We start from the raw sequence: 13,758 nt of genomic DNA on the forward strand, positions 1-13,758 counted from the left end.
AAAACGTATTTCTCTTGGTCGATCTTTTTTATCCCCAAATTGCCGCGTAAAGGGGAAAAAAATAAGCTAGAATTCACAGGGACAATACACCTGAAATGTGACAATGTTTTATTGGAAAAGATGCATATGTATGTCTGGTGGGTACATTGCATACGCATGCTCTGATATTGATGTACAATCATACAGACACTCCATTGCACAGCTATGCTCACTCAGCCTATTTCCCCTTTCCAATGGTAAGTAACTTTTGTGTTGCCAAGGCAACAAACAAATCACAACACTGCGACTGTTATTCACAAGCCATAATCAATTTCAGCAAGAGCTGTCCATGAACTCCACAAGAAGCTCCCTCACCGTGCCTCTGTCCGGCATCTTCCCTGCGGCACCGTAGATAGGAGCCATTCCCCCGCTAATAGGGCCTGGGTTTGCTTTCACCTGCAAACCCAACCATCATAAGAAAGCAAGGCCTTTCCTAGCGACTGAATGGGTCAATGCAGTAGCAACTAGGCGGGATAACAAGAATCGAGCTACTCACAGTGTTCACAGAATCTTGCAGATCCTTCAGGAATTCGTTGTAAACAGTCGCGTGTTGGAGGGTCACGCAAATGTGTAAACTGAATCAAAGAATATTGTCAGATTAGGTCAGCACATGGATTGATTATATATTTATAGTACCCATCGCTGATGGAAGGAAGATACAATTGTTTGTCTGAAACTAGGATTTACCTGTTAGGTCTCTGCAGAGCATTAAGGTGCCAGCCTTTCGACGACATTATGTCATTCACCTCAAATATGTCGACAACATCTGAGCCGAATGCCACAACGGTCATGTCTGGTTTCCCAATCACAAACAGTCCTGGGATCTCTTCAATCCTGCACAAACCGGGAAAATCTTTAACAAGAGCTACATCGTAATTCATTTCGAGGATCCGGTCACAGAAAGTTTATAGGAAAGCACATCTATTACTTTTTTATAGAATTGTATAGAAATATTACAAGCATGCTAATTAATTTGGCATTTGACAATGCATGCAACTACTAGAAAACAATTACTTATGTGAGTACTAATTCAAATAAAAAAGTTATAATAAACAAACAAAATGGGTAAAACATAACTACAGTCAGAGTCTGGTTTTGTTTTTCATTTATAGTCCAGCATTCAGGCATTTTGAGCAAAAACATTTACCCTCTTTGTATTTTTTTCGAAACCTCCATGATACGACTTGTGCTGTCCAAGTAGCCTGGAATCAAGAAAAGCAAAAGTATACATCACAACTGCTATTTGATTTCCAAGCGGCTACCACACTGATGGAATTTAGAATAATTTTGTTACCATTCAGTCCAAGAGACATCATAGCAGCCCAAGCACCTGCAATTAATCCACCTGGCCTGCTTCCAGCAATAGTGGGAGAAATATAAAGTCCACCGGTCCACTCGGTAACTGAACAAACAAGGAAACACAAGTGCCACAATAAAGCACTATTCAAACTTTTGAACAAGACTTGGTATTCATGTTTGACAAGTCAAAGCAAGTTATACGATTTTCAGGCACAAAGTATTGCTTGCACGGATATATATTTGATTTGAAGGAAGTGGTGGCAACTTCTCCAGACCGTTTGAAGAAAATTAGTAATAATTCTTCCAGCTATACTCCCAGCATGTCCATACATGCTAAGCTGTTAAAATTATGTATTTTTCCATAATGCATAACATGATATGACAGGAGTACATATAGAAGTTAGAAATTCATTAAAGAAGTTTCATTTTATTTTGGAAGAAGAGGAAGAGCTTACCAGCAACAAATTGATGCTGAACTCGTTGGTGATATCCAAAGATGTCAGAGCCAATCACATGGAGAGGCAAATGTTAGAATTTGATCAAGTAAATAAGTCAAGATAGATATTCATGGTTATTTTTACCTTTCTAATTTCATGATTTCTGTACAGGACAACACTTGTGCCCTTTGGGGCTAATCCATACTTATGAACATCTGATGAGATTGACGTAACACCCTTAACAGAAAAATCAAAAGGAGGAATAGGGTACCTGCATATTGCAGATAAAATACAGGCCAAAACACAAAAAACTTAGCACTGTCAGAGACTCAAAGTTCACAAAGGAACCAATGGACATCAACGTCGAAATTGACCAATGTCCCAGGAAAAAACACAGATTAAACCTATCAAGCTTTGCCACAAGCTGATTTATATCAGAAATTTAAAATATTTGAAGCTTTTCTATTTCCGATTATATTATGAATCACAACAAGTAAACATATTACTCTCATATTTTTTGCGAAAGCACATACTACTCTCATATGTTGTTATCACATATCATATTTATCCGTAACCATTTTTAAAGTTTATTTGTCCTCAATGAGTGACAGTTTTTACATAGTGGCAATTGGTGTTGACTGGCAAACAAATTTCTGAACCTCGAATATCAACGTAGAGATTTTGAATGAACAAAATGTTTTATGAGGAAAATTTTTAATCATTTGAACTGCTTCAAATTGGGGTGGGCAAGACAGAGTGGTTACAATAAATTTTTGCAACCTACAGGAGCCATGGTTTTAATGTTCTTATAAATGGTCAATTACTCAATTCTAGGCATTCAGCTCTTTACTTTTTATTGGAATGAAGAAATCATTTTTAGTCCAAGTAACTGCAATAAATAGAAGGGTCATTATGAAATGTTCTACTGAGTTTTTCAAAGTGCATATACCTAGTAAAATCATATGACTAGGAAAATCTAACGGCAATGAAGAGAGCTCGTACCCAAGCTTACGGGCAAAAGGCAATACGAAGCCACCAAGGCATAAATCAACATGCAAGCAAATGTCATAGCGTGAAGCCAGTTCCCCCAGTTCCTGGAGATATGAAGTGAAGCAACCAACAAACCAGCTCATGCATTAGGAATGACATAACACACTAATCTTTTAGAATGATAATAATTTAGCTCCATACCTCAATAGGATCGATTAAACCATGCGGAAATCCTGGTGCAGATCCAACCATCTGTATAGCGGGAGTTAGGGAACATTATATATAAAAACACATATGAGTAGATGGAAGACTTCCCAGTCAAAAATAAGCAAGCACCATACAGTTACATAGAAGTAGAACAAAGACATCAAAGCAGTTTGAGTTAACTGGATTACTGAACAAGGACATTGAGGACCATTGTGACTTAAAAACAGGCAAAAGCTTACCATTATGGTGTTTCCATTTATGCATCGCTTGAATCCTTTCACATCTGCAAGAAACTCTTTGTTCACAGGCACACGACGCACTTTAATATTGAAATATTCAGCAGCCTTGTCATATGCAGAATGTGCTGATTCAGCAATTATCCTGTACAATAACATTTTCTTACCATGGAGACAACACGTTGCAAATATTTCAAAAGGAAAAGGTACTGGTCGAGCAAATCAAACATAATCAATCATTGTCTCACATTTCAGGCTTTGTAATTCCTTTCTTTGATCGCATATAGTCACGTGATGTTTTGACTGCTAATAATATGCTTTCAGTTCCACCAGATGTCATGTTGCCGCAAACTTGTCCACCGGATGATTTTTCTTTGCTGCCAAGCAAAGCAGCTGTCATTGCAACTACTTCAGCTTCCATGTTTGCCACACTCTTGAATACATCTTGATGCAGAGGATTGGTGTGTGAAAACCTGAAAAGATTAAAAAAATGGTTACTGATGTGGTACCCATAGTAGACAGAACAGATCAGAATTTGAGTCTAAATTAGATGATGGAAGGCCTAAAATAAGCTAAGCAGAATCACACGGCAACTTTGAGCATTGGTTGTGGAAAAAAAAGGCATTCCTCAAACTTCAGCAATAGTTCGGAATTCATTTTTTTCATCCACTGATGAATCCTGAATGGAAGCACTTGAACTTAATAGAATAACAGCTACTTTTGTCTGCTATACTTCCTGTTAAGCTGAGATGGTAATATATGGAAAAAGAATGTGTACATTGGATCAATCAAGTTTGAAAGTGAGCGTGAGAGAAATATCAGCCGTACATAGAGTAAGACTTGTTTATCAATTCAAAATGGCCCTCGGACTCACTTCCAGCTATATATCTGCAAGAAGAGTTAACCAATAAATTAATTTGAAAAATAATTACCAGATCAAAGTCTAATAAATTGAAACGGGATGGGCTGCACTAGTTTCAGTTTATTGTCTGTGAGAATGCGGTGCACGTACACTGTGCCGGAGCACTTTCCCTGCCAGTCTACATCTTTGGCTTTCAACGTTTCAAGATCCTTTATCACTTCCTCACCAAGGCCAATGGTCGGCAACTCAGCTCGCCGGTTGTTCTTGGACGAGGTCCCACCAGATTGCATCTTGTCAACAACCTGATACAACAGCAGCAAGGAGACGTCATGATATTTTGAGGATATCTTGGTAGATTATATAAAGGTAAGCAAAAAGGAAGCATACACAGTACATCATATATATCTGAAAGTAATCACGAGTGATCAGGCCAGGCAGTGCCCATCATGCAGACGCCATCTCAGATTTAATAAACAATAGTGATCAAGGACGGCAAGGCTTAGAAGATATATTTTTGCTGCGTGCACGAAAGCAGCTAGCTATAAGATGCGAGTGCTCAGCCAGATTCAATGCGGAAGCTAATAGTGCTGTAGCAGCGTAGGCGTGTAGCACCAAAAGGGAAACAGACGGACTCCTTGGTGCAAACTGCAAGAACGTATCAGTAAGGTGAAGCTTGGCCCTATGGGCATCGGCATGTGAACAGTACTGGACAGCCAGGCGGCGTGCGGGACTTTGGCTCCTTTCCAAGATCTAAACTCGAATCAGAAAGCATCCTTTTTCAAGACGCGTACGTCAAAACTTGTTGACGGGAACAAGTTGTGGCAATAAGCTTCTTGCTTACCACGGAGTACTATCCTGAGACCTGAGGGGAAGGGAAACAGTGACTGGCTATCTACCTCCCTGTTGAAATCCAATTCCCACGGGACGATGAATCAGCAGCTAAGCACGGAGGATAATTCGATTTCTGATACGGGGGAACAGAAAACGCGAACGCATCTCGATTGGTGCAAGTAAGAAGCGGCGGAAAGGTTTGAATTTTTCTTTCTTTCTTTCCGGCGTGTAGAAAGATATGCAATGCAACAGCCATGAGGCGGCTACTCACCTTCTTCTTCTCCGCCGCGATGTAGCCGGAGACTCCCGGCAGCAACCTGCGGGGGAGCAGCAGAGCAGAGCGTAACAGAGAGATGAGCATCAAGCAACGCTAGCTAGTGCATGCGAGCAGGCAGGCGCAAGGAATCAAGCAAAAGGGAAGGACGAGGGCGGCGGGGGCGCTGACTTGACGGCGGCGATGGCGATGGCGACGAGGCCCCGGTCCGCGACGGCGCTGGCCGCGGCGTGGACCCAGCGGGCGACGAGGAGCGCGAGGAGCGGCGCGGCGACGAGCGCCAGCGGCTCGTAGCGCGCGAGGCGGCCGTTGGCGGCCGCCCGGAGGCGCAGCGCCAGCTCCGCCGCCGCCTCCATGGCCACCGGCGTTGCTCGGATTCGATCGGATTGGTGTGGTGTGGTGTGGTGGTGTCGTGTTGCGGAGGGGGATCGAGCTGAGCTGAGGAGCGGAGGGCCGGGCCGGATTGAATTGTTATATAAGGCGAGGAGGAGGAGGAGGTGCCGAGGTGGTGGAGCCGTGCAGGTCAGGAGCTGCGGGGTCGGGGAGAGGTAGGGAGGGAGGGGTGAGCGCTGGCAGTGGCAACCGCCGCGCCCGGCAGAGAGGAATTCTGAACGAACGGGAACAATCGGCGCAGCAGCGGAGACAGCAGCCAGCAGCCGGCAGGAGCGCGAGGCAGGCGGAACAAGGCACGGTGATCAATGTGAACTGAATTCGTTTCAGGCATTTATTTATTTTATTTTACTTTTTATTTCATTTTTCTTCCTTTTTTATTTTTATAGAAATATTTAGCACTGATATTCTTCGACGACGCCTTTACTGATTTTGATACGGTTGACGAATGGAGTGAAGTCAGCAAAGGCGTGCGTGCCTGGATGCGACCCAAGTCGAGCGAGGCCAATAAATGTGCCCGTTGACAAATTTTCCACGTCACCACTTAAGCGGGTCATGGTTATTTCTTATTTGTTTTTTCCTCTAAAAAAGACTGTGGCTTAGCCGTAGCTTTGTTTCACAACTCACCAGTCACAGATATATTCCTTTGCTAAACTATGTCCGAGGTGTGACGAACAAACTATAATCTACAACTTAGAGTTAGTGTAGCAAGAATTGTGCAAATATTAAAAAAAGATATAAACCTCTTCTTCATGGCACGTTCATTAATATCATTATGGTCCTTTAAAATAATTTTTCCTTTGCTGGTGGTATACTTTTTCAGTGTTTTGTTGTACAATGTACATATTCTAAAATGTCATCTAGTGTACTGCTAGTACGTTGTGGTTTTGAGATAAAAGATCATGTTGAATTTGCGCGTCACCAGTCCACTGCTGTGCTTCTAGAAGCAATGAAATTGGGGTGCCCAGCCCAAATAACCAGTCCACGTGCTTGTGCCCCGCTAGATCTGGGGGCTTATTGGACACCGCATCGAATATTTGGATAGCAATCATAGTATTAAATATAGACTAATTATAAAACTTATTGCATAAATGAAGACTAATTTATGAGGTGAATATATTAAATCTAATTAGCTACGGTGAACATGTGCTAATGATGGATCAATTAGGCTTAACAGATTCGTCTCGTGAATTAGTCTCCACGTACAATTGGTTTTACAATTAGCTTATTAGCTTATATTCAGTCTCCACGTACAATTGATTTTACAATTAGCTTATTAGCTTATATTCAGTCTCCCTAATTGACATTCAAATATCTGATTGACATTCAAATATCCGATGCGACTACAGTTAGCTTGTGTTTCTTTCTAACCTATGAGCAACCTATATGGTTTATTACATGGTTTATTAGTTGTAGGAAAATACCACTAACCTTTATTTTATATCTTATGTGCCAAATCCAAGTCATAGGATAACTTCCCAATGTCGTTATTGACTAGTGCATGACTCTCACAAGTAATTCTAGTACTTGTATGCACACTTTTAGGGGAGCTATCTTATAGTTTGTGATTTTAATAGTAACCTTATTTGCAAGCTTATCATGTGTATAGTCTCAAATTAAAAGAAGAACAATCTCCGGAGATACGAGATATGCATGAATTTCTCTTCAATTGGTTTCAACTTATGTGGTATCTTTGTTTTCATTGATTCCATATCTTTCAATTCATTTGAATCTATCTTCATGCATAATATACATTAATTTCCTCAACTTGTCTTAATTGGCTGGTTGTGTATATGCTTTGCCTTCCATCATATGTGTAACACCCTAAGGTAAATTCCTCAAATTTTAATTAATTTATTTGGGCTCGAATAAATTTTCCAGGGTTTTCTCTAATTTATCTCGTATTTAAAGTAATTTCATAACGCAAGTAATTAAAATTTATTATAAGTCAACTTGCTTGTGCATTCATGCTGCTGCATGGTTTTGTTGTGTGGGTTTGAATTCAAATTTATTTTGGATTCAAGTGGAATGGTTTGAATGTTTGAGTGTAGGAAAGAAATAGGAAAAAGAAGGGAAAAGAAAGAGCCAGCCCAACCCTCTCTCCCAACCCAGCCCGACCCAGTTTCCCTTTCTCTCTTTCCCCGCGGGCTCTCTCTCAGCCTGGCCCATTTCCCTCCCTCGGGTCCCTCTCTTCCCCCCCTCACTCCCGTGTGGGCCGTGCCAGCCCAGCGCGCGCCCCGCCCCGGCCCAGCGCACGCACGCTCCCTTGCTCAGCCTGCGCGCGCAGCGCCCCTTCCTCTCTGACGAACCGGGCCCGCCTGTCATCCCCATCCTTCCGCCCTCCTCCCGCAACGGCCGCCCGCAGCCCGGCCGAGATCTCCGGCTCCTCCCCGCCGCACCCGCACCCGAGACCCCCGGCCCTGCCCCTCTTATCCCCTGCGCCATCCCTTGGACCCCCTCATCCCAAGCGCGCCGCCCCTAAACCCTAACCACGGCCGCCGCCTTGCCTCGGCTTGGACCCGAGCCGTCGCCGCCGGTGAGTCCAAATTGCCGGCCCCCGTACCTCCTCGTGCTGTGCTGACCCCCCTATCTCCTCCGCAGGACCTTCGTGTGTTGATCCGAGGCTCGGAGAGCGCCGGCAGTCGTCCTCCCCACCGAGCACCGCACCGCCGTCCCGCCAAGCACCGCCGTCGCGCCCCGGCAGGCCGTCTCCGTTCCAATTGGTGCCTCGGTAAGCACCCTCCCGATCTCCTGGTGCTTTTGGGGAAGACGCGGTAGCTGGTAGGCCCGTCGGAACGCCCTCGCGACGGAGCGCCGCCAAGCAGGCACGGACTTGCCGCCGTGACCGTAGTGCGGAGGCAGAGCCGTGCCCAATCAAACCCTAGATAGGTTAGGCGGGCCACCAGTTTCCTTCCCGGCCGAGCTCCGCCTAAGATCGAGACCGGATGGCCAGGAATTCCCCGCGCCGGCGAGGCGCCGCCGCGGAGGCAGGACCCGGTGACCACGCAGCCGTTCCAAGGGAGGAGAACCGAGCCATGAGCTGAGCCGTCGCGGTCCCGAGCCGAGCTGAGCCGATTAGATCCGAGCCGCCTCATCCTGACCTTTGATTTCTGATCCGGTGGCTCAGATACAACCCACGCGCGAGTCAAGCGAGTAGCATACCGGTCAGCGGTGGTCTTTTTGCTAAAGAGACCCCGGTCTTCCCTGGAATCAACCCGCGGTCCATCTTAATTCAAAAGAAATTACAGTTCAGCCCTGATTTATTCGTTTAAGCCCCTGTCTTTCCTGGAAATTGAACCCGCAGTCCATCTCTTGAGTTTTCTCGTGCTAGCCCCTGGGTTTAGGGTTTAATTACGTTTAAGTCCTCGGTTTTTGTCCAGAAGCCCCTGGTTGCTCTGTTTTTCTTACAAATAAGCCCCTGGATCCTGTTTTAAGCGTAGTTTTCGCGTTTTAGCTCCGTTTTAGGTGTTCTTTATATCCACGCGATCGTTGTAACGCGTAGAATAGCTTTAGACTAGTTTTGTATGCTGTTTCTATGTAATGTTGTACTGTTTTCTTATAGTTTGCTCTTGTTATGCATGTGTGTATGTGTGGACTGTACTTGATGATCGTGAGTAGACGCGGAGCCTTTGGATCAGTACCAGGAGCAGCCGTCTTCCGAGCAGTTCGAGCAGCAGCCGGGAGAGTACGAGGAAGGCAAGTATAACATGAACCTCCTATCACCTTTAAATACAATTTCATACCGCATTTAATTCTGTATGCCTATAAGGATTTCCTAGCCACTTTTATATCCTTATATATATCCTGTGGGTTGCATTTTTGGGTAGTTGTGCTAGGTTGCTGCGCTATAACAAATCTCGGTCCTTTGTAATTAATTTGTTAATGGTCTCATGCAACTTAATTCTGGAGCCGACCCTCTGTGCTGTGTGCTTGAGTGGTTTGTGCGTCCTTAAAAATATGTTTTTGTAGAAACATGGTTTAGGGGGCCAGCACGGTGCTTAGTGCTTGGTTGGCCACTCTCCATAAGGACCGGTTCATAGAGCGACAACCTGGGACAACCGCGCAACCACAAGACTGGAATGGGACGGTCTTGACTTACTAATTAGGTCATTTTGGTTCGGGAGTAACCTACCTGCGTGGGCAAGAGGGGTGGTAAGCTTCAATGGTCCCTGCTCCTCCGGCTTGGTCTGTGCTGTGTGTCTTGTACCCCCGGAGGTGGGCCCCATCGTCGCTGATCCAGAATCCTTAGCGGTTACACCTTATCAACGTGATCCTTTGTAACGGTCTCGTAGTGTGCTTGCTAGCCATCTCACCTAAGGAAGTGTGATGAACAACTAGCGTAGCCCACGACTTGTGGGTAAAGTTGTGCAACCTCTCGAGAGTGTAAAACTGATATATCAGCTGTGCTCACAGTCATGAGCGGCCCAGATCCTCCGTCTGATTAGTGGGGTTATCAACCTTTGGCGAGGGAGATTCCCCGGGTGGTCTTGGTTTGGATGGTTCTCAGTAGTTCTTAATTAATATTGATCAATTTATTATGCAATTAGGTTTATGGTAATTCATCCACTTGTAGTAATTAGCTTTAATAAAATTTGCCAAGACTAAAAGCTAACGCAGTTGAGTCAGCTAACCTTAGAGCCTCATGCTCGTGTTATACTTGTTGAGTACGAGTTTGTACTCACACTTGCCTCTCTACTCTTCTGTTCTATTTTGGATACCTTCGACTGCTGCTCAGTGCCCGGCAACATGGAGGATTACGTCAGCGGCTTCGACGACTTCTAGGCGTTTGTCTCCCAGTCGACGTCCCTGTGGCGCCCAGCTCTTCATGTATCTCTTTTACGCTTCCGCAACTCTTGAACCGATTCTTGATTCGGTTGTAATAAAATAATTCACTTATGATTCGTTTACGATTTATATTACTGTTATACCTGACATGTGTTGTGATATCTTAATAATCTGTTGTATATATGCGTGACTTGATCCTGGCGCATATATGATTGCTCGATTTATGTTCTTATAAATCGGGTGTGACAATATGTATGCACACACTTAGGGGGAGCTTAGTCTATGTTATGTGAGTTTTATGTTCATGATCTTATTTGCCTTCCACATCTAAAAGATCATGATCTATGAGACTATCCCTTGTGCATTTGATATCTTTCTTTTCGGTGTTTGATTCCAAAAAGGGAGAATTTTAGCGGCCAAAGCGAGTATACCTTAAGGGGGAGCCGTTCTTAACTTCAAGTGCATATCACAAGTTTATATCACTATCTTCTGGGATTGCAAGAATTTGATCAAGAAAGGAAGAAAAGTGGCATTAAAATGAGGGGGAGTCTCATATCCATTGTGACCACACAAAGGAGATTTGCATTCCAAATGGTAAGAGCAAAGTATGATCATCTCCATATTTTCAATTGGTATCTTTGCATATTTCAATTAGCATATGTCCTTGCTCTTGCATTGCATTCAAGCAAGTAGTTGTTCTAATTTTATATTATTATCTCTTGCTTTGGTTGTGTTGTCATTAATTTAGGGGAGATTGTAAAGAAAATGACCCTTAAGCTATTATTTGTGATTTTAGTAATTGAATAACAACATAAACATTGGTACTAATATATGTGTCAAGAATGAATATTTGTAGGGTTTTATAGGTTCCAAAGATGCAACACAAAGAAAAACCTCCAAAGCCGAGATAATGAGAGGAATGAATTGGAAATGTCCCGTAGATATTTATATTTTGACTTATCAAATAGGTTATATTTCTGGAGAATCTCGTAGAGCAGAGCATTTCACAAGCTTTCCATAAGTCTAAGATCATCAAAATTGGAGTCTCGAGTAAAATGTTATGATCAAAACAAGCAAAAATTCCTCACCGACGCAATTGACATATTAATTCGGTCAGGTACAGAAGTAGCACCGAATCAAACGGTGATCAACAACAGCTGAAGCATTGTTTTGACAGTATGATTCGGCCAATGCCATGAAAACCTCACCAAATCAATCGGTAAGACTGGGATGAAGGTAAACAGCTCTGGTTTGATAGTATGATTCGGTCAATGCCATGAAAACCTCACCGAATCAGTCGGTGAGCCTGGGATGAAAGCAATCGGCTGTGGTTTGACAGTATAATTTGGTCAAATTAGGAAGCCATCACCGAATCAGTCGGTGATGTGCAAAGGGGTCCGCAAGTCAGCGGCCCAATGGCTAGCTGAGGTGGTACCCCTCCTGTGAGCACCGAATCAGTCGGTGGTGCAAAGAATGTTGCAATGAGTTTGTAGGATTGGAACTTAGGGTGCAAAACTTTTGTGCGGTAGAGATAGAAACACACAGAAAAACCTAGTGCACATCAAGATAGAATTTGGAATAGGTTTTTATATATGCTTGTAGGCTTAGTTTTTAGAACATCTAATTTACCCCCTTTTAGAGTATCACAGTTCTTTCATAAGTTTCATCAGCAGTTTTATGACCATCAAATACATGCAACATCAATATTACTTTTCTATCCTCAAGAAAAAATAGAATGTGAGATGGGCATGGAGGACTGATTGGGCCTGCTTGTTGGGCTGTGATCTGAAGTGTCTGTTGGGTCACCGGCGAATGGAATGAGAGAATGAACCGAAGTCACACAAGTCGAATTAAAACGGTTGCACATCAAACCTAATAACGCACGTAATGCATATATGATATATATCCATGATGACGCACAGATACTTGATCATATTTATTTATCTTGGAGATTGGTCTATGTAGTAGTACCCCGGTGTTCCCAGTTAGCCAGTTTTGTTGTGCGTGGCGGGAGAGGAGATCGAGTAGAGTGAAGCGATCGCTCAGCCGTGCGCGTGGACGGCGCCATTGGCGAGTCCAACATCAACTCCCCCGGCTGCCTGGCTCACCCCGGCGCCGACTCCCTGCGCCGCCGCACCGGCTCCTTCTCCGGGCCCCCTGGCGGCGCTTCCGATTTCGCTGCCGACGCCCTGCGCGGTGGCGGCGGGGCTGCCGGCGGCCGCGACGACGAGGATGGCGACGTGGAGGACCTTCATGCTCACGATCTTTTTCCTCCCTGAGGATCCGCTCTTGCCTGCCGCTGGTTTTCGATTCGCGAGCTACTTCTTGCCAAGAAATGAGGAAGGGGATGGAGTATTTATAGGAGGCCTGATGGGTGATGAACCCTTTTGAACAAAAAAAATAATAAATACAAGATCATTTCACTGTTGGGATCAAGAAAAGAGGAGGCGTAGCTCTCGGGTCCACGTACGGACAGGGGAGGATCAGAGAACGCATGCATGCGCCGCCTCCATGCTTGCGTCCATGCTCGGCTGCTCCGTTTCCCTTTGAACTGAACAAACAGATCAGCAGTGCACACGCACACTGGGCTGCAATCAAGTCAGCGGTGGTGGCAGGGCAGCATGGGAGAAGAAAGCCATGGAAACTCGCAGATCAAGCGAGTCCAATCAATGATGAGATCCGTGGAGAGACTTGGCTGCTGGAGCTTGCTTTTCCTCCTCTCTTACCCATCTGCTTCAGGGTACTGTACACACATGCACTCGCTTATCCTGGCTTTCAGATACATTTGGCTTTCAGATTAAACTTGAGGGGAGGTGGAGACTGGAGAAGCTCGAGCAGACTAACTACTAGTATATCCATGGTGCTGGTTGCTTGTTGTTGGTGGTGAGCGAGCAATCAAAGCCGTTGGCTAGGACCAGGAGTATGCAACTGTTAACCTGCTGCTCTGAACAGCAAACGGCTAGTTTCTTCCCCTCCTAACGGACAGCGGGACAGGACAGTATACAAATCATGTAACTGTCCCGAACCGGTGGATCCAGAAGTAAATAAATCTCCATGGGCTGCTTGTTACACGTAAATTTCTCGTCGAATCGGGTGCACAACGAGACCAAGTTGCTGTTATCTTAGGCGTGGTCTCAGCAGAGTGCCTATAATAAACGCAAGAACCCAGGACCCTGTCTCTTCGGGTTAGTATTTTTCCAGGACTTCTGAAGTCTGAGCACCGTGCGCCTCCAAACTCCGATGAAGGGCAACGTGCTCCTACGAGATCATCACCCAAACAAACCTTTTGTATGAACGATTAAACCTTGAATTGCTCCCTAAACGGCTAAACCTGTCCATAAGTACGAACCGAGCTCGAACTCAGCTTGCTCATTAGCTGTGCGTGTCTTTTTTGAACAGAGACTGTGC

The 13,758-nt window shown here is 44.6% G+C and overlaps 1 protein-coding gene across 1 annotated transcript; it reads right to left on the reverse strand.

The window, feature by feature from the left end:
- Positions 1 to 91: 91 nt before the first annotated feature.
- On the reverse strand, positions 92 to 5,843 carry LOC112895930 (sphingosine-1-phosphate lyase). Its single transcript, XM_025963941.1, has 15 exons — positions 5,347 to 5,843; positions 5,173 to 5,218; positions 4,221 to 4,372; positions 4,037 to 4,096; positions 3,457 to 3,681; positions 3,212 to 3,353; positions 2,967 to 3,017; positions 2,778 to 2,869; positions 1,920 to 2,046; positions 1,794 to 1,809; positions 1,334 to 1,441; positions 1,187 to 1,241; positions 727 to 873; positions 536 to 614; positions 92 to 435 (listed from the first exon to the last, which is right to left on the reverse strand). The coding sequence occupies exons 1-15, from the start codon at positions 5,529 to 5,531 to the stop codon at positions 313 to 315; spliced, it is 1,608 nt and encodes a 535-aa protein (XP_025819726.1). The 5' UTR covers positions 5,532 to 5,843; the 3' UTR covers positions 92 to 312.
- Positions 5,844 to 13,758: the final 7,915 nt, after the last annotated feature.

Source organism: Panicum hallii, chromosome 5 (genome assembly GCF_002211085.1).
Source record: "Panicum hallii strain FIL2 chromosome 5, PHallii_v3.1, whole genome shotgun sequence".
Taxonomy (NCBI): domain Eukaryota; kingdom Viridiplantae; phylum Streptophyta; class Magnoliopsida; order Poales; family Poaceae; genus Panicum; species Panicum hallii.

Bases quoted from the DNA above. Each gene is read 5' to 3' on its own strand.
- LOC112895930 (XM_025963941.1), bottom strand. From the start codon at position 5,531: ATGGAGGCGGCGGCGGAGCTGGCGCTGCGCCTCCGGGCGGCCGCCAAC. The intron at 4,373-5,172 runs GTGAGTAGCCGC...CTGTTGTATCAG, and splicing joins TCGCGGCGGAGAAGAAGAAG to GTTGTTGACAAGATGCAATC. The intron at 436-535 runs GTGAGTAGCTCG...TTGGGTTTGCAG, and splicing joins TGCAAGATTCTGTGAACACT to GTGAAAGCAAACCCAGGCCC.